Source organism: Moschus berezovskii, chromosome 1, assembly GCF_049115385.1.
Source record: "Moschus berezovskii isolate FMDL1 chromosome 1, NW_MosBer_1.0, whole genome shotgun sequence".
In the NCBI taxonomy this organism is placed as follows: domain Eukaryota; kingdom Metazoa; phylum Chordata; class Mammalia; order Artiodactyla; family Moschidae; genus Moschus; species Moschus berezovskii.
This window is the reverse complement of record NC_142460.1, coordinates 91,121,141-91,142,176: the sequence shown is the minus strand read 5'-3', so window position 1 is coordinate 91,142,176 and position 21,036 is coordinate 91,121,141. Positions and strand designations below refer to the sequence as shown.

At 41.2% G+C, this 21,036-nt stretch overlaps 1 protein-coding gene across 5 annotated transcripts in view; it reads left to right on the top strand.

Moving 5' to 3' along the window:
* SLC12A8 (solute carrier family 12 member 8) overlaps positions 1-21,036 on the top strand; it is a 149,717-nt gene that overhangs the window by 126,027 nt on the left and 2,654 nt on the right. For 4 of the 5 annotated variants that reach the window (XM_055397487.2, XM_055397568.2, XM_088837697.1 and 1 more), the window contains 3 exons: positions 7,329-7,426; positions 8,555-8,672; positions 19,320-19,380. In XM_055397487.2, coding sequence (XP_055253462.2) covers positions 7,329-7,426; positions 8,555-8,672; positions 19,320-19,380 — 277 coding nt within the window. Of the gene's footprint in view, positions 1-1,822; positions 3,592-7,328; positions 7,427-8,554; positions 8,673-19,319; positions 19,381-21,036 lie in introns of those variants that run through there. The other variant, XM_088837696.1, reaches the window with a different exon arrangement.

Below are 21,036 nucleotides of genomic sequence, written 5' to 3'. Positions count from 1 at the left end.
GGGAAAGGTTGGGGGCGGGAGGAGAAGGGGACGACGGAGAATGAGATGGCTGGATGGCATCACCGACTCTGTGGACATGAGTTTGAGTGTACTCCAGGAGTTGGTGATGGACAGGGAGGCCTGGCGTGCTGTGATTCATGGGGTCGCGGAGAGTCGGACACGACTGAGCGACTGAACTGAACTGAACTGAAGATATCACTGCATGTCTATTAAGCTATCAAAAATTTCAATAAAAAGTATTTAGGTTGGTGGAAATCAGGTATTATATGTAAGCATTGTTGGAAGCAATGTCAATGGAGTCATTCCTTTTGGATCTATTGATTAGTTTTTTCAGCAGACTTAGGCTGTTTGGGGTCATGATTTCTTTGGAAAGCAGCAGCTCCCAGAGGGAGCTGATTTGTGGCCTGTGCCTTTATAAGCTCAATGTGGTGAGCCAAGAAGAAATGGAATGGGGAAATTTTTATCTTTGCTAGCCTGAGGGAGTGGAACCAGTGAGGGTGAGCAGTGTACCAGCTAGAAATTTAATGGGGAGATTCTAGAAATGAGAGAGCCATAGAAAGACTGTAGCTCCCCACACTGACAATCTGGGCAGCCTGAGAGAGCCTGGGAAAAGTCAAAGTCAGCTTCAGCTGTGCTTCCCAACCCACACACAGACCTGCTGGCAGAGGGGGAAGCCTCCTATGCCACATAGACGTAGGGGCAAGCTCCATGCTACTAAAAACTGGAGTGGGGATACGAGTAGCCCAGGAGGAAGACTGTAAGCTCTCACTGTTCTTACCCTCAACTCCAGCAGTTTTAGAAAAATAAACACTTCTTAGTTTGTCTCCATTTGGTAAATTTCTAGAGCCCCAAGGGATTGTTTCTGATAATTTCATCTATTTGTACACCTATCTCTTACAGAGAGGATTTACTGCCCTCTTCACATTGAAGTTGCTGGAAGTCCCTCTGGTTCATCCTCTCTGGAGAATGAACTTACAAGAAATATAAAACTGTCTAATTGCTCTGACTTAGTAAATCTAGTTGGGGGAATTGTATCTCAAGAAAACAACCGTAAACTGAACAGCAAACCATAAGTATGTACAGGATTCTCATAACTGCATTGTTGGTGCTGATAACAACCTAGAAATAAATGTGCAGTATTTGATAAGTGGTTAAAAGATTGCAGAACCAACATGATAAGATACCACATGAACTTGAAACATGATCCCTTGTGGACCATATCAATGCCCATTCTTATTTTGTACCTGCTAGTTAGAACTATGGAGAAGGCAATGGCAAGCCACTCCAGTACTCTTGCCTAGAAAATCCCATGTACGGAGGAGCCTGGAAGGCTGCAGTCCATGGGGTCGCTACGAGTCAGACATGACTGAGCGACTTCACTTTCCCTTTTCACTTTCACACATTGGAGAAGGAAATGGCAACCCGCTCCAGTGTACTTGCCTGGAGAATCCCAGGGATGGGGGAGCTTGATGGGCTGCCGTCTATGGGGTCACACAGAGTCGGACACGACTGAAGTGACTTAGCAGCAGCAGCAGCAGCAGTTAGAACTATGTGTTTGTTTATCCTGATGAAAATATGGAGTGTATTTCCAGAGATGGCTTCATATTGATTTTAAATAATTTCTATAAAATTATTTAAATTTGTGGTTTAAAAAATTGACATAATTGTTTTCCCTTTCATGATTAAAGTCTTCATATCTGCATGGGTTTTGTGAAAACGGAACTTGTTAGATATACTGCTACATTTTAAAAGACAATTTAACATTATATATTATGTTTATTATATTTTATATTTTTAACATGCCTAACCAAAATCACTGCAGGTGCTGATTGCAGCCAGGAAATTAAAAGACGCTTACTCCTTGGAAGGAAAGTTATGACCAACCTAGATAGCGTATTAAAAAGCAGAGACATTACTTTGCCAACCAAGGTCCGCCTAGTCAAGGCTATGGTTTTTCCCGTGGTCATATATGGATGTGAGAGTTGGACTGTGAAGAAAGCTGATTGCCGAAGAATTGATGCTTTTAAACTGTGGTGCTGGAGAAGACTCTTGAGAGTCCCTTGGACTGCAAGGAGATCCAACCAGTCCATTCTAAAGGAGATCAATCCTGGGTGTTCTTTGGAAGGACTGATGATGAAGCTGAAACTCCAATACTTTGGCCACCTCATGCGATGAGTTGACTCACTGGAAAAGACTCTGATGCTGGGACGGATTGGGGGTGGGAGGAGAAGGGGACAACAGAGAATGAGATGGCTGGATGGCATCACTGACTCGATGGACATGAGTTTGAGTGAACTCCAGGAGTTGGTGATGGACAGGGAGACCTGGCGTGCTGTGATTCATGGGGTCGCAAAGAGTTGGACACGACTGAGCGACTGAACTGAACTGAACTGAGCTGAATACATGCTTTCCTGGTTGCTCAGCTGGTAAAGAATCTGCCTTCAATGCTGGAGACCCTGGTTCGATTCCTGGATCAGGAAGTTTCCCTGGAGAAGGGATAGGCTACCCACTCAAGTATTCTAGGGTTTCCCTGGTGGCTCAGATGGTAAAGAATCCCCCTGCAGCTGCAGGAGACCTGGGTTCAATCCCTGGGTTGGGAAGATCCCTTGGAGGAAGGCATGGCAACCCACTCTAGTGTTCTTGCCTGGAGGATCCCCATGGACAGAGGACCCTGGAGTACAGTCCATGGGGTTGCAAACAGTCGGACATGACTGAGTGACTACACACACTGTGCTTACCTGTTTGTTTTGTGACTAAATCTTGATAAAGTTGGCTTCCCAGTTGTTATTCTAGTATTTCTAACATGAAAAACGGTCTCCTGCCGCTAGTCTGTAAGACTTATTTCTTTCAGCATAATCCTTGAGAAGAGTGGGGGGAGGGAATCCTTCACTCATTTTGGAAGGGTTTGGAAACCGTAGCTGTTCAGAATTCTGAGTAATTGTCTGCTTATATTGTCATGCCTCTTCAGAGTCATTGAGCATCCTTGACTGAATCCCCCCTTGCACTGCTGATGTGTAAAACCGCACTGTGCTTGCGTGAAAGACACACCCCTTCCCATCACTGTCCCTGTAGCTCCCTTGGGTACAGTGTAATTGAGTTGGTGTAAGATCAAGTGTGAAAAAGTAAATTTAACACTTGGCAAACATTTTGTTTCAGTTAGGCAAAAATCTAAGTTCTTCACCAGTCATGTTTCTTCTTAATAACCAATGGAGCAACCATATTTTACTAAGCTTGTGATTGGAAAAATGAATCATGCATTGAGCATGTTGAAAGTATACAGTGTAATCAGAGACTATCCTAACAGTGCTTCTTCTTTAAAAAAAAAAAAATAGAACCATCAATTCAAATCAGTTATAAACCTTGGCAGAGTTTTCCAAAATTTATTTTGTTGTAGTTGATTTATAATGTGGTATTAACTTCTACTGTATAGCAAAATGATTCACTTATACATATATATATATATATATTCTTTTTCATATTAATTTCCATTATGGTTTATTCCAGGATTTGAATGTAGTCCCTGTGCTAGACAGAAGGACCTTGTTGTTTATCTATTCTATATGTAACAGTTTGTATCTGCTAATCCTAAACTATTGGTCCATCCTTATCACCTCCTCCTTGGCAACTATGTCTTTGAGTCTATTTCTGTTTTGTAGATAAGTTCATTTGTGTCACATTTAGAGTCCACATATAAGTGGTATCATTTGGTACTTGTCTGTCTCTGTCTGACTGACTTCACTTGGTGTGATAATCTCTAGGTCCATACATGTTGCTGCAAATGGCATTATTTCATTCTTTTTAATGGCTGAGTAGTATTCCATTGTATATATGTACCACATATTCTTTATCCATTTATCTGTCAGTGGACATTTAGGTTGTTCCCAAGTCCTGGCTATTGTAAATAGTGCTGCAATGAACATTGGGGTACAAATATCTTTTCAAATTATAGATTTGTCTGGATACATTCTCAGAAGTGGGATTGCTGGATCCTATTCAACTCTGTTTTTAGATTCTTAAGGAACCTCCATACCTTTCTCCATTGTGGCTGTACCAATTTGCATTCCCACAACAGTGTAGGAGGGTTTCCTTTCCTCTACACCCTCTCCAGCAGTTGTTATTTATAGACTTTTTAATGATGGCCATTGTGATGTATGAGGTGATACATCATTGTTGTTTAGATTTGCATTTCCCTAATAATTTGGCCACCTCATGCGAAGAGTTGACTCACTGGAAAAGACTCTGATGCTGGGAGGGATTGGGGGCAGGAGAAGGGGATGACGCAGAATGAGATGGCTGGATGGCATCACCGACTCGATGGACATGAGTTTGAGTGAACTCTGGGAGTTGGTGATGGACAGAGAGGCCTGGCGTGCAGTGGTTCATGGGGTCGCAGGGAGTCGGACACGACTGAGCAACTGAACTGAATGATGGCCATTGTGACGTATGAGGTGATACATCATTGTTATTTTGATTTGCATTTCCCTAATAATTAGTGATGATGAGCATTTTTTCATGTGCTTCTTAGCCATCTGTATGTCTTCTTTGGATAAATGTCTATCTAGGTCTTCTGGAAGAGTTTCTTTTAATCCACAATTAAAAAGGAGACATTTGTTGAGCACTTCCTATGCACAAACTGCCTAGATTTGACATTTAGAGCTACAACAGACAATCTTTGCCTTCAAGATAGGGAAGTGTAAAAAATAAGTATAATGGGTTGGAAGTATATGATAAAGGCAGACATGTTGAGAGGATGCAGACTTCTTTGGGGCCTGGGTTGGTTTGTCATTAATTTACCCTCATGTATGGGATATTTACTACTTTCCAAGCACTATTCTAGACTAGGGATGGAGAACGTGCTGAATGGATGTAGAGGGTCTCTGCTGTCACTGAAGTTGCCTTCTATCAGGAAAGACGCACAATAAACAAGCAAACACACATACTGGGATGTCAGTAAGTGATAAGTCATATGATGAGTCATAAGGTGGGGTAACAGGATAGAGACTAGGGTGGGAATAGTGGTTCTGTTTCAGATAGCTTTGTCAGAAAAGATCTTTTTAAGAGGATATTTTTATGGAAACTTGAAGTATGTAAAGTAGTGAGCCAGGCAGAGATGTGAGGGAAGAGTTCCAGGTAGAGGAAATGGCATGTGTAAAGGTACAGATGGGAATTGGATTGGCAGATTGCAAGAACAGCAGAATCCCAGGAGTGACTGGAGAGGAATGGGTCACGGGAGATGGATGGAAGAGGAGCAGAGTGAGGAACACAGAGGTCAGTCCTGTGTAGAGTCACACATGCCATGGTGACCACAACAGACGGTCACTGAAAGTTCTAGCTAGGGGTGTGATATGATAAGATCCAGCCTTAAAGCAGATCACTGGCTTTGTGAGGAATAGATTGTAGAGAAGTAGCAGAAGGACCTAAAGCCTGCTTGGAGGTATATTAATTAAGGGAGGTTAAACTCCGGGAGTTGGTGATGGATAAGGAGGCCGGGCGTGCTGTGATTCATGGGGTCGCAAAGGGTTGGACACGACTGAGCGACTGAACTGAACTGAAACTGCTATAACAAATAAGTAAAAACACTGGCTCAAACACAATGGAAATTTATTTTTCACTTGCACTAATAGTCCAGGAAGGGTGTTCCAAATCAGTGGGAGGCTCTCCTCCATGCACTATTCAGGGACCCAGCCTCCTTCCATTTTTATGATTCCACTATCCAACCAGTCCATCCGAAAGGAAATCAGTCCTGAATATTCATTGGAAGGACTGATGCTGAAGCTGAAACTCCAATACCTTGGCCACCTGATGCGAAGAGCTGACTCATTTGAAAAGACCCTGATGCTGGGAAAGAGTGAAGGCAGGAGGAGAAGAGGATGACAGAGGATGAGATGGCTGGATGGCATCACTGACTCAATGGACATGGGTTTGGGTGAACTTCGGGAGTTGGTGATGGACAGGGAGGCCTGACGTGCAGTTCATGGGGTTGCAAAGAGTCAGACATGACTGAGCGACTGAACTGGACTGATCCCGTCGGACCTTGTCATGAACAAAATCAAGACTGAGTTCCCATATCCAGATTTCAGGCACAGAGAAGAGGTATACCCACCTCTCAAAGGCTTTGTTGCGGAACTAGCACTCACCACTTGTGTTCACATTCTGTTGGTGAGAACTTAGTCACTTGACCATACCTAACTGCAGTGAAGAAGAGTGCTGAGGACTGGATGAAGTATCTGGGGGTTAGAAGGAAGAGACGAGCCAGTAAAGGAGACTGAGTAGTGGACAGTGAGATAGGAGGAAGAGTAGGAGATCAAGGCATCTTACAAACCAGGAGACAAATATATTTCAATCAGGAAAAAGTGATCGCATGTGTCGGATGCTACCAGAAAGGTCAAATGAAATGAGGAGTTGACCATTGAATTTGAAAAGATTCAAGTCACTGACAGCCTGAGGAAGAGTAGTTTTAGCTGAGTGGTGTGTACTCTCCTCAAAGTAGGCTGAGGAAACAATAGGAGGTAGAAAGCACATAGGCGATTCTTCTGAGAATTTTTGCTATAAGGGAGACCAAAAAAAAAAAATAGGACAGTAGCTAGGGGGTGACCAGAAACTTTCTTTAGTTGGAAGAAAGTACAGTGTATTTGTATTTGATGAGGATGATTTGGTAGAGGATGGAAAAATTGATGATGCAAAGGTGAAATGAGCAGGGCACAAATATAGGGACGGGCCTTAGGTAGGAGCCAGCACTGTTCATCTACTTTCTCAATGGAAAGGCAGGTTGGTAGATTTGGTGATGAGAGGATATGAAAGCTCTCTTTTGAGAGGACAGGTTGTAAATTTATTACATCAGAGTACCGGAGAATGAGTTAACTTAAGGTATAAGACTTGTGAGTGATGCCGAAGTGAGGAAGTAGATGATCTGTCCAAGGGAGTGCTTGCTAACAGTCTTGGACATGAACTCTAAGCTAGGTAAGAGGATAATGAAAAGAGAAAGTATGTGGTAGGAAGCAAAAACATATTAGGGCAAGTTGACTGAAGGTCCCCCTGCAGGCTATGAATAGTTGGGTTGGGAGACAGCAGAGTGAATGAGAAAAAAAAATACCAGAGGTGATGGACTGAGGGCAGATTTATTGAAATCATGGTTTAGGCGGTGAACTTTCTGGTAAGACAAGCCTCAGGTGTGGCCAAGGAAACTAATGGTTGAGGTGAGTGGACATTGTCTTTTAGACTGAATTACAAAATTGGAGAAGAGGAGCACATAGGTGTTTGCTAATAAAAACACTAGAAGGTTTGATAACAAAATCATAACCAAGGATTTTGGCTCATTTATGTTTTAGATTTCTTCCTAAAGTCCAGGCTACAGGAACAAGATATCCAGAGGAGACCAACTTCTTTCTACACTCACATATGCAATCCCTGGGTCTCCCTGTTGGGGGTGAGTAACTTCATTTTGATCTCAACTGTTCTTGAGACTTAATTCAGGTGGATACATTTGTGATATTGGGGTAGGGGTTGAGGGGAGGACAGAGGAAAGTCTTTATTAGGAACAATGTGTTTTAACTGCCTGTTATATTAGAATTTAGATGAGGAGGACTGGCGTGCTGTGATTCATGGGGTCGCAAAGAGTCGGACACGACTGAGCGACTGAACTGAACTGAACTGAACACATGGCAAGATTACGTTTAATGAACCATTTATTTTAATCAGTGGTTTACTTTTTAAATAATCATCTCTGATAAATTCTGGATCACTGAATTTCCAGGTACACCATATTAGCATAATTTAATTTGCTTCTCTTAGAGAGGAGTAGGACAAGGAGCTGGAATAGAATATCTATTTATTGATTGTTTTGATTAGAGGGTACTTTCAGAAGGACATCTTCTCAAATATCTTCTTTAAAGAGGTTTTTTTGTGTTACGAGTAAACTTCAATTATTCAGACTTCTATAGGATGTCCCTTATACTGCAAGGAGATCCAACCAGTCTATTCTAAAGGAGATCAATCCTGGATGTTCATTGGAGGGACTGATGCTAAAGCTGAAACTGCAATACTTTGGCCACCTCATGCGACGAGTTGACTCACTGGAAAAGACTCTGATGCTGGGAAAGGTTGGGGGCGGGAGGAGAAGGGGACGACCGAGAATGAGATGGCTGGATGGCATCACCGACTCTGTGGACGTGGGTTTAAGTGAACTCCGGAGTTGGTGATGGACAGGGAGGCCTGGCGTGCTGTGATTCATGGGGTCGCGGAGAGTCGGACACGACTGAGCGACTGAACTGAACTGAACTGAACTGATAGGATTCAGAGGTTGATGAGAGGACCATTGTTTCTAAAGGCCCTAGTCTTATCAAGGGTTTGTTTGTTTTTTGAGGGGACCACACAATGTGGCTTGCAGGATCTTAGTTCCCAGACCAGGGAGCAAACTCTGGTCCCCTGCAGTAGAAGTGTGGAGTCCTAATCACTGGACCACCAGGGAATTCCTCCACTTAAGGCCCTTGTCTTGTGGCTTCCTTAGTGTGTGTTTCAGCCGTGAGCTGACTTGTTCTTCCTTCTCTTTCCACAGGCTGTTGGGTCCCTTCTCATCATGTTTGTCATCCAATGGATCTATACCCTGGTTAACATAGGTGTTGCTGCCATTGTATATTTCTACATTGGTCGGACAAGTCCTGGACTTCACCTTGGTGAGCAATACAGCCATTTTGCCACTACCTCCTTTCTTCTCTTTCAGCATTTATTGAAAAACACATGTTTTGAACACCTGTTAAATGACAACACTGACTCAGATACAAATCCCACTTTCAAACTGACAGTCTAAGAGAAAAAAATATGGCATGGGCATAAATGATAACAAATTAAAAATAATAATAAATTGTGAGGTTTATAAGACATGTAGAAGTAAAATGGATGACAACAATAGCTTAAGAGCCAGGAGGGAAGAAATAGGAATATACTATTGAAAGTTTCTTATACTATATATGAAGCACTAAAATATCACTTAAAGATAGACTGTGGTAAGTTAAAAAGGTTATTACAAACCCTAAGCAACTACTAAAAGACAAGTATACCTTGAAAATATTGCAAATTCAGTTCTAGATCACTGCATTAAAATGAATATCACAGTAACGCAAGTCACATACTTTTTTTTTGTTCCCTAGTGCATATAAAAGTCATATTTATACTAAACAGCAATCTGTTAAGTGTGTAATAGCATTATGTCTAAAAAACATTGTACATATCTTAATATTAAAATAGTTCATTGCTAAAAAATGCTAACCATTGTCTAAGCTTTCAAGTCATAGCAGTAACATCGAAGATCACTGATCACAAATCACCATAAGAAGTATAATATTAATAATAGTGAAAAGGTTTGAAGTATTATAACAGTTACCATGATGTGACTCAGAAAGTGAGCCAGTACTGTGGGGGAAATGGCCCTGGTAGACTTTCTCAATGCATGGTTGCCACAAACCTTCAACATGTATAAGATACAGGACTCAGAAGCACAGTAAAATGTAGTGCAATAGAATGAGTTATGCCTATAACACAACAAAGAATTACAACTAATCAGCCAATAAAGAAGATAAAATTGAATTTAAAACACTCAAATCAGAAAAAAGAGAAAAAGATAACAGACCAAAAACAAATAGCAAGGTGGTTTATATAAACCTAGCCGTATCAATAGCCACACTAATTTTAAATGGTCTAAACACTCCCGATTAAATGATCTAAACCACTGTCAGACTGAATTTTTCAATTCTCAATTTGAATTGAGATTATCAGATTGAATAAAAAGCATGATCCAGTTGTTGTCTACAAAATACCTACTTTCAATGTAGGAAAACAAATAAATAAAAAGTAAAAGAACAGGACAAGCTGTATCATGATAAATCAGACAAAGCTGGAGTGACTATATTAACATAAGACAAAGTAGATTTCAGAGAAAAGAATATTAACAGGGGTAAAGAGGGTCATTTCATAAAGACAAAGGGAAAATTAACCAAGAGGACATAATAAATCTTAATATTGATGAACTTAAAAACAGAGCTTTGAAATACAAAAAAACAAAGCCTGATAGATCTGCAATAAGTAGAAAAGTTCTCAATTATATTCAGATTTCAATACCTCTCTCTCAATAATTGATAAAACAAATAGAAAAAATCAGTAGGGCTTTAGAAGACTTGACTAACATTGTCAACATTATCAAATGTGGCCAAATTGATAGTGTAGAATATATAACAACAGCAGAATATATATTCTTTTCAAATGAAAAGAATGAAACATTTACCAGAATAAACTATATTTTAGGAAATTTTTTAAAGTCTCAGTAAATTTAAAAATATTTAAGTCAATTCAAGAACAAAGAGGAAGTGAATTAGAAATAGATACCAGAAAGATGTCTGTAAAATCCCCAAATATTTAGAAACTAAAGAACACTGAATAACACTAAATGACTAAGAATACTAAAGAGCACTAAATATACTAAAGAAACTAATTAACTCATGGTTCAAAGAAGAAATAAGTAAAATTTAAAAGTATTTTTAACTGAATGAAAATGAAAATATAACATCAAAATTGTGGGCTGCAGCTAATTCAGTGCTCAGAGGGAAGTTTACTGCATCAAATGCTTGTATTATAAAAGAAAAATGTCTCAAATCAGTAACCACTGTTTCCCACTTAAGAATAATTATCAAAAATGCAAACTAATCTATAATGACAGCATTATCAGCGGTTGCCTTTGGATGGGGTGGAGGTGTGGGTATGTGGGAGGGAGGTCTTATGAAGTGGCTTGAGGGGACTTGGAGGAGATGGATATGTTCAGTGGTGATTTCACAAAACATACGTGTATTAACACCAAATGGTACACTGTAAATGCATATTGTTGTTGTTGTTCAGTCGCTCAATTGTGTCCGACTCTGCGTCCCCAGCTTCAGTACAACACGCCCAGCTTCCCTGTCCTTCATTATTTCCTGAAGTTTGCACAAACTCAGGTCCATTGAGTCGGTGATGCCATCCAGCCATCTCATCCTCTTTTGTCCTCTTATCCTCCTGCCTTCAATCTTCCCCAGCATCAGAGTCTTTTCCATGAGTCAGCTCTTTGCCTTAGTGGCCAAAGTGTTGGAGCTTCTGCTTCAGCATTAATCCTTCCAATGAATATTCAGGGTTGATTTCCTTTAGGATTGACTGATTTGATTTCCTTCCTGTCCAAGGGATTCTCAAGAGTCTTCTCCAGCACCACAGTTCTAAGGCATCAATTCTTAGGCACTTACTGTCTGGCTCTCACATCTGTATATGAGTACTGGAAAAACCATAGTTTTGACCATATGGAACTTTGTCGACAGAATAATGTCTCTACTTTTTAATACACTATCTAGGTTTGTCATAGCTCTTCTTCCAAGGAGCAGGCATCTTTTAATTTCATGGCTGCAGTCACTCCACAGTGATTTTGGAGCCCAAGAAAATAAAGTCTGTCACTGTTTCCATTGTTTCCCCATTTATTTGCCATGAAGTGATGGGACCAGATGCCATGATCTTTGTTGTTTGAATGTTGAGTTTTAAGCCAACTTTCCAACTCTCACTTTTTCACTCTTTTCCACCTTCATCAAGAGGCTCTTTAGTTCCTCTTGGCTTTCTGCTACTAGAATGGTATCATCTGCCTATCTGAGGTTATTGATATTTCTCCTGGCAATCTTGATTCCAGCTTGTGCTTTATCCAGCCTGGCATTTCTCATGATGTCCTCTGCATAGAAGTTAAATAAGCAGGGTGACAATATACAGCCTTGACGTACTTCTTTTTCTATTTTGAACCAGTCCGTTGTTCCATGTCCTGTTCTAACTGTTGCTTCTTGACCTGCATTCAGGTTTCTCAGGAGGCAGATAAGGTGATCTGTATTCCCATCTCTTGAAGAATTTTCCACAGTTTGCTGTGATCCACACAATCAAAGGCTTTGGTCAATGAAGCAAAAGTAGATATTTTTTCTGGAATTCTCTTGCTTTTTCTATGATCCAGTAGATCTTGGCAATTTGATCTCTGGTTCCTCTGCCTTTTCTAAATCCAGCTTATACATCTGGAAGTTCTTGGCTTGTGTACGTTTGAAGCCTAGCTTGAAGGGCTTTGAGCATAATCTTACTAGCATGTTAAATGAGTACAATTGTGTGGTAGTTTGAACATTCTTTGGTGTTGCCCTTCTTTGGGATTTAAATGAAAACTAATCTTTTCCAGTCCTATGGCCACTGCTGAGTTTTCCAAATTTGCTGGCATATTAAGTGTAATACTTTAACAGCATCATCTTTTAAGGATTTGAAATAGCTCGGTTGGAATTCCATCACCTCCATTAGTTTTGTTCGTAGTGCTTCCTGAGGCCCACTTGACTTCACACTCCAAGATGTCTGGCTCTAGGTGAGTGATCACACCATCATGGTTATCTGGGTCAGTAAGACCTTTTTTGTGTAGTTCTTCTATGTATTCTTATCACTGCTTCTTATTATCTTTTACTTCTGTTAGGTCCATACTGCTCCTGTCCCTTACTGTGCCCATCTTTGCATGAAATGTTCCCTTAATATCTCTAATTTTCTTGAAGAGATTTCTAGTCTTTCCATTCTATTGTTTTCCTCTATTTCTTTGCATTGTTCACTTAGGAAGGCTTTTTTATCTCTCCTTGATATTCTTTAGAACTCTGCATTCAGATGGGTATATTTTTCCTTTCCTCCTTTGCTTCTCTTCTTTTCTCAGATATTTGTAAGGTCTTCTTAGACAACCATTTTGCCTTTTTGGATTTCCTTTCCTTGGGGATGGTTTTGATCACTGCCTCCTACACAATGTTATGCACTTCCATCCATAGTTTTTCAGGCACCCTTTCTATCAGATCTAATCCCTTGAATCTATTTGTCATTTCCACAGTAGAATCATAAGGGATTTTATTTAGGTCATACCTGAATGGCCTAGTGGTTTTCTGTACTTTCTTCAATTTAAGTCTGAATTTTGCAATAAGGAGTTCATATCTGAGCCACAGTCAGCTCCTGATCTTGTTTTTGCTGACTGCATAGAGCTTCTCCATCTCTAGCTACAAAGAATCAATCTTATTCTTAAATACACACACTTTATTCTAAAAATGTACCTGCTGCTGCTAAGTCACGTCAGTCGTGTCCGACTCTGTGTGACACCATAGATGGCAGCCTACCAGGCTCCCCCGTCCCTGGGATTCTCCAGGCAAGAATACTGGAGTGGGTTGCCATTTCCTTCTCCAATGTATGAAAGTGAAAAGTGAAAGTGAAGTCGCTCAGTTGTATCCGACTCTTCGCGACCCCAAGGACTGCAGCCTACCAGGCTCCTCTGTCCATGGGAGTTTCCAGGCAAGAGTACTGGAGTGGGTCACCAGTGCCTTCTCCAAAATGTACCTGGGACTTGTTTTAATCAGGTAGAATAAGACACAGACCCAGAAATGAAGAAACAAGTTTATACTCACAGACCCCTAGGAACAGAAGGGCCATGTAGGGCCATGTAGGGTCACAGGGGAAGGACCACAGTTGGTCATGAGGCAAAAGAGGTCAAGGGGAGAGCATGGCCCCTTACAACCACCAGATATCAAAAGTGTGCTCTTAGGGGAGTTTTAGTGGGAAAGAATGGGCAAGGCAGATACGTAAGAAAGTTTAGGATTGGATAGTTTGAATAATTACAGGGGCTCTGGGTTGGAGGGGTCATCTCCAGTTGTCTAGTATTTGGCCCTGGGGTAAGTTAAGCCAGGGGGATATTGACTTGATGTATAAGAGCTTGATAAAAGAAGTGGTTGGGAGTGTGGGCTCTGGATTAATTGGTTTGTGTATCAAAGGTGGGGCTTCCCTGGTGGCTCAGTTCAGTTCAGTCACTCAGTCGTGTCCGACTCTTTGCAACCCCATGGACTACATGCCAGACCTCCCTGTCCATCACCAACTCCCGGAGTCCACCCAAACTCATGTCCATTGAGTCGGTAATGCTATCCAACCATCTCATCCTCTGTCATCCCCTTCTCCTCCTGCTCTCAATCTTTCCCAGCATTAGGGTCTTTTCAAATGAGTCAGCTCTTCGCATCAGCTGGTTAAAGTATTGGAGTTTCAGCTTCAACATCAGTCCTTCCAATGAACACCCAGGACTGATCTCCTTTAGGATGGACTGGTTGGATCTCCTTGCAGTCCAAGGGATTCTCAAGAGTCTTCTCCAACACCACAGTTCAAAAGCATCAATTCTTCAGTGTTCAGCTTTCTTTACAGACCAACTCTCACATCCATACATGACTACTGGAAAAACTATAGCTTTGACTAGACGGACCTTTGTTGGCAAATTAATGGTGGCTCAGTGGTAAAGAAACCTCCCTTAATGCAGGAGATGTGGGTTCAGTCAAAGGGATCTTCCCCTGGAGAAGGAAATGGCAACCCACTCTAGTTCTCTTGCATGGGAAATCCCATGGACAGAGGAGGCTGGGCAGGCTACAGTCCATGGAGTTGCAAGAGTCAGATATGACTTAGCAACTAAACCACCACCATTTATCAAAAATGTGCTCATAGGGGAGTTGTTTGTTCTTTCTAGGAGTCAAGACCCCCAAGTGCCAGAGCAGGAAGAATAAAGAAAGGAAGAAAATATTCTGAATACTTTGTTTATTGTGTGTTATTTATTCCTCAATAATAAAACTGTTTGGAAGATATATTCTAGAGCCCTTTTCATCAAAATTCTAGTGTCTCAATTTTTAAAATAAATAACGTAGTTTTAAGTCCTAACTAAATCAGATGGACTGTAACAATCCAGGCCAACTGAAAAAGAAATTCTTTCAAATTAGAGTAGTTTAACATATATTTTTGAAAGAAATGCACTTCAAACACTTGAATCATGTGTGCATTAAAAATAATGTTTTAGAAAAAGTCATGCTAAGTGTCCCTATATCAGCTAATTTAACGGATGCATGCATTGCATGCTAAGTTGCTTCAGTCATGTCCAGCTGTTTGTAACCCCATGGACTGTAGCCCATCAGGCTTCCCTGTCCATGGGATTCTCCAGGCAAGAATACTGTAGGGGGTTGATGTTTCCTTCTCTGGGTGGGGGGATCTTCCTAACTCAGGGATTGAACCTTGGTCCCTTAAATCTCCTGCAGTGGCAGGCAGGTTCTCAGCCCAATTTAATGGATAGATATATTTTAATTAACATAGTGATTACATCAATGATTGCTCCTGAATTTCTTAGAAGTTAGTTTAATCTTAAGAAATTTAAATATTTCACAGATATTTGTTAACAGGAAAATATGAAATCAAATTTCAGGAAAATCTACATCTAAAATGTAGATGATTTAGAATCAAAATGGTCATAAATAAGTAAGACCAATTAATGTAATGTTTATTTTCTTCCTTCTGACAATATAAAAAAATATTAGGGACTTTCTCTTTGCAATTGCAGATTATTAATGCAAATTTAAAATTTGTCCTCCCCCTAACCATAAGAACCCTAAATGAGATTCAATAAATATGTCTTATCAGCTGCATACTATTGATGTTAGCCAAGACTCTAACGTAACCCTCTTAAAATCATCCTTACTTCCTGATCATATATTGAACATGATCTAATAAATTTTCAACCATATATATATATCTGGTGGAGTGAATATGTGTAATTTGGAAAAGCATTTTATAAAATTACATTTAATTTGGTTACCTAAAGTTATATATAATTCATTTTGTGAGAGTTTAAAAATATCTACTACCAGTTATTGTGCTAAGAATTTTACATTATCTCATTTCAGTTCAGTTCAGTTCACTCAGTCGTGTCCGACTCTTTGCGACCCCATGGACCACAGCATGCCAGGTCTCCCTGTCCATCACCAACTCCTGGAGTTTACCCAAACTCATGTCCATTGAGTCAGTGATGCCATCCAACCGTCTCATCCTCTGTCATTTATCTCATTTACTCATGTAATATTTTCATTTTACTGTTACAGGCATATTTTTTAGCATTTATAAGCTTTGCCTAAGACTCCTTTTTTTTTAAAAAAAAAAAACTTTGTTTTGTACTGGGGTATAGCCATAACTTGAAGAAAGTAGGGAAAACCGCTAGACCATTCAGATATGACCTAAATCTAATCCCTTATGATTATACAGTGGAAGTGAGGAATACATTTAAGGGACTAGATCTGATAGATAGAGTGCCTGATGAACTCTGGACGGAGGTTCGTGACATTGTACAGGAGACAGGGACCAAGACCATCCCCATGGAAAAGAAATGCAAAAAAGCAAAATGGCTGTCTGAGGAGGCCTTACAAATAGCTGTGAAAAGAAGAGAAGTGAAAAGCAAAGGAGAAAAGGAAAGATATAAGCATCTGAATGCAGAGTTCCAAAGAATAGCAAGGAGAGATAAGAAAGCATTCCTCAGCGATCAATGCAAAGAAATAGAGGAAAACAACAGAATAGGAAAAACAAGAGATCTCTTCAAGAAAATTAGAGATTCCAAGGGAATATTTCATGCAAAGATGGGCTCGATAAAGGACAGAAATGGTATGGACCTAACAGAAGCAGAAGATATTAAGAAGAGGTGGCAAGAATACACAGAAGAACTGTACAAAAAAGATCTTCACGACCAAGATAGTCACGATAACGTGATCACTGACCTAGAGCCAGACATCTTGGAATGTGAAGTCAAGTGGGCCTTAGAAAGCATCACTACGAACAAAGCTAGTGGTGGTGATGGAATTCCAGTTGAGCTATTTCAAATCTTGAAAGATGATGCTGTGAAAGTGCTGCACTCAATATGCCAGCAAATTTGGAAAACTCAGCAATGGCCACAGGACTGGAAAAGGTCAGTCTTCATTCCAATCCCAAAGAAAGGCAATGCCAAAGAATGCTCAAACTACTGCACAATTGCACTCATCTCACACGCTAGTAAAGTCATGCTCAAAATTCTCCAAGCCAGACTTCAGCAATATGTGAACCGTGAACTCCCAGATGTTCAAGCAGGTTTTAGAAAAGGCAGAGGCACCAGAGATCAAATTGCCAACATCCGCTGGATCATGGAGAAAGCAAGAGAGTTCCAGAAGAGCATCTATTTCTGCTTCATTGACTATGCCAAAGCCTTTGACTGTGTGGATCACAATAAACTGTGGAAAATCCTGAAAGAGATTGGAATCCCAGACCACCTGACCTGCCTCTTGAGAAACCTGTATGCAGGTCAGGAAGCAACAGTCAGAACTGTACATGGAACAACAGACTGTTTCCAAATAGGAAAAGGAGTGCGTCAAGGTTGTATATTGTCACCTTGCTTATTTAACTTATATGCAGAGTACATCATGAGGAACGCTGGGCTGGCAGAAGCACAAGCTGGAATCAAGATTGCCGGGAGAAATATCAATAATCTCAGATATGCAGATGACACTACCCTTATGGCAGAAAGTGAAGAGGAACTCAAAAGCCTCTTGATGAAAGTGAAAGAGGAGAGTGAAAAGGTTGGCTTGAAGCTCAACATTCAGAAAACAAAGATCATGGCATCTGGTCCCATCACTTCATGGGAAATAGATGGAAAAACAGTGGAAACAGTGTCAGACTTTATTTTTTTGGGCTCCAAAATCACTGCAGATGCTGATTGCAGTCATGAAATTAAAAGACGCTTACTCCTTGGAAGGAAAGTTATGACCAACCTTGATAATATATTAAAAAGCAGAGACATTACTTTGCCAACAAAGGTCTGTCTAGTCAAGGCTATGGTTTTTCCCATGGTCATGTATGGATGTGAGAGTTGGACTGTGAATAAAGCTGATCGCCGAAGAATTGATGTTTTTGAACTGTGGTGTTGGAGAAGACTCTTGAGAGTCCCTTGTACCTCAAGGAGATCCAACCAGTCCATTCTAAGGGAGATCAATCCTGGGTGTTCATTGGAAGGACTGATGCTAAAGCTGAAACTCCAATACTTTGGCCACCTCATGCGACGAGTTGACTCACTGGAAAAGACTCTGATGCTGGGAAAGATTGGGGGTGGGAGGAGAAGGGGACGACAGAGAATGAGATGGCTGGATGGCATCACTGACTCGATGGACATGAGTTTGAGTGAACTCCAGGAGTTGGTGATGGACAGGGAGGCCTGGCGTGCTGTGATTCATGGGGTCGCGGAGAGTCGGACACGACTGAGCGACTGAACTGAACTGAACTGCTAGCCATTTAACAAACACTGTTGTGATAGTTTAAGGTGAACAGCGGAGGAACTCAGCCATACATATATATCCATTCCCCCCCCAACCCCTCCTTTCCAGGCTGCCACAGAACAGAGTTCCCTATGCTATACAGTAGGTCCTTGTTGGGTGTCTGTTTTAAATATAATAGTATGTACATGCCCATCCCAAACTCCCTAACTATCCCTTCCTCCCATCCTTCCCACTGGCAACCATAAGCTCATTCTCGAAGTCAGTGAGTCTGTTCTGTTTTGTAAGTAAGTTCATTTGTATCACTTCTTTTTAGATTCTACACTTAAGGGATGTCATACAATATTTCTCCTTGTCTGTCTGACTTCCTTCATTGAGTATGACACTCTCTAGGTCTATCCATGTTGCTGCAAATGGCATCATTTTGTTCTATTTTATGGCTGAATAATATATCTGGTGGAGTGAATATGTATAAATGTGTAATTTGGAAAAGTATTTTATAAAACTACATTTCATTCAGTTTCCTAAAGTTGTATATAATTCATTTTGTGTGATCACATAAAAGGAGAAATGGATTAAAAAAAACTTTTAAAAAATTTGATAAACCCTGTTCTTAACAGTGTATCTGATGGCAGGCTATTTGGTCAGTTCAACAACAATCTCATCTCGGACTTCAGCTCTAACATTTGTACATGTGGAGCTATTTGAGTCACTTGGCACATGTAGAAAACTTCCTAAGGGCCAGATGCTCTTATTGTTGTACTGTGAGTCTTACTGGGTGAAAAAGATGTGCTTCTTGTCCTCATGGAGGGTATGGTCTAGTGGCGGATTTTATAGCATATATTTAACACATATCAGTTTGAATCTAAAAACAAAATTTTAAAAAATTAGTAATTCCTAAGACTGAAATTTGCAAGTCATCTGCTTCTTTCTCTCTAACACATTCATTTTCTTTCTTGGGATTTTGGAGTTTAGAAATAAACTTTTGGAAACTACTTATAAGTATGAAGTCCTTAGCTGGTTACTGTCAGAGAGTATTATAATGAAAGTAGTTTGATTAGACTGAAAAAGAGGGAAAAATTGTGCTCTTCTTTGTGTGTATCAGGGGATATATTTACCCCAATGAAACTGGGATTGTAGATGCTTACATAGAGTCTAAGTTTTATGTCTATGTCTTTCTTGCAGGTTTAGCCTCCAACTTCAGCCTTTTGAGATGGATGAGATCCCTTCTGATGCCCTCCTACAGGTCTGTGCCAACCTGGGGCCAGGATGAGGGCAGATGCATGGCCTGGGAGGTGCTAAAGGTGCTTCATGGGCTTGGGTGAATTGTGGTGTGAATAACTGACATTTGAGAACCTCAAGGAAACTGAGACTGCCCCTCACTGCCCTCCACCACCCAGCCCCTCTGCCTCAGCTCATCAGAAGCTTTCTCTGGGCCCCTCTTTTCTTATACTCAGGAATCGAGAACAGAGGCTTCTTTAGAATCTGGTTGCTGAGAGATCTAAGTCAAGAGAGTTACTTTTAATGAGTTCACAATCTAAGACACATTAGCATCAGTACTGACTCACACACAAACTCAGGGCCCAGAACTTCCGTTCCTCCATCTCAAGTCAGAGGTAGTTGACATGACTGTTGGTGAAAGTGCAGAGAGCAAGTACAGAAACAGAGTAGTGACCCTTCAGGATTCCTGTGGGACTTCAGTGTTCAAATACCCAAGGACAGGGAAGAACAAACTTTCCTGAGAAATAGCAGAAAGCCTTTCACGGAAGGTAAGATTTCATGAGTGCCCCAATTTCTTTCCTTCTCCTCTATGCTTCCAGTGCCAATGCTTGCACACCTTTGGAGGCCTCAAGACTCTGGGAATTTTTATTTATTTATATTGTTTTTGGCAGTACTGGGTCTTTGTTGCTGCATGTGGCTTTCTCTACTTCTGGCAAGTGGAGGTTGCTCTCTAGCTGCGGTGCACAGGCTTCTCATTGTGGCAGCTTCTCTTGTTGCTGAGCATGGGCTCCAGATATACCAGCGTCAGTAGTTGCAACATGGGCACTCAATAGGTACGGCTCCAGGGCTCTAGAGTACAGGCTTAGTAGTTGTGCTGTGAGGGCTTAGTTGCCCCACAGCATGTGGAACCTCTCTGGAATGGAAATTGAACCTGTGTTCTCTGCATCAGTAGGCAGATTCTCAACCACTGGACTACCAGGGAAGTGCCCATGAATCTGTTTTAAGGCAATATAAGCACTGCCAGTCTGTTCCAGTCAGCCCAAGAATGACCTGGATGCTAAACCAGGATGCTAAACCCTGGATGCTAGAGAAATGATGATGACAGGAGCAGGGGTCGTGGCAACCAACAGGGAGGGGGCTGGCAGGGAGAGTGGTGTGGAGAGGGGCGATTCCCTGCCATCTGCTTGGAAGCTGAACTGAATGTCCTGTGTGACGCTGTAGGAGGGTTGGGGCCACTCTCTGCCTCTCTTTCAGGCTGAGGCACCAGCTTGGTGGCTCAGGTCACAATACACCTGCACTGATTCTAGTCCTGAGGGCAAGTAGAGGTTAAGTGGAAATAGATTCTGTGTGGAAGCTGCCTTCAGATTCTGGAGCTGCAACTGGTGTGTGGATGAGTGTATTTGGCCTTATCCAATTTACATGGATATTTTTAGGTATTGTAGGTTTGAAAGCCTACCAATGACTATGGGAGGGCAGCATTCTTTTCTGATCTCTGAATTTCTGGGATTTCACCTCGGAGGTCACTGTTGTGCTATGTGGAAAGAAGCATGTGTTAGGAGGAGATTATTCTTAGAAAATGACAGTGCTTTGGTTGGAAGAGAACCTGGTTCACACTATTCATGTCTCCGTGGGCTTGCAGAGTGGGTGGTGAGGCCTCAGCGAAGAGTCAGCATCAAGCTTC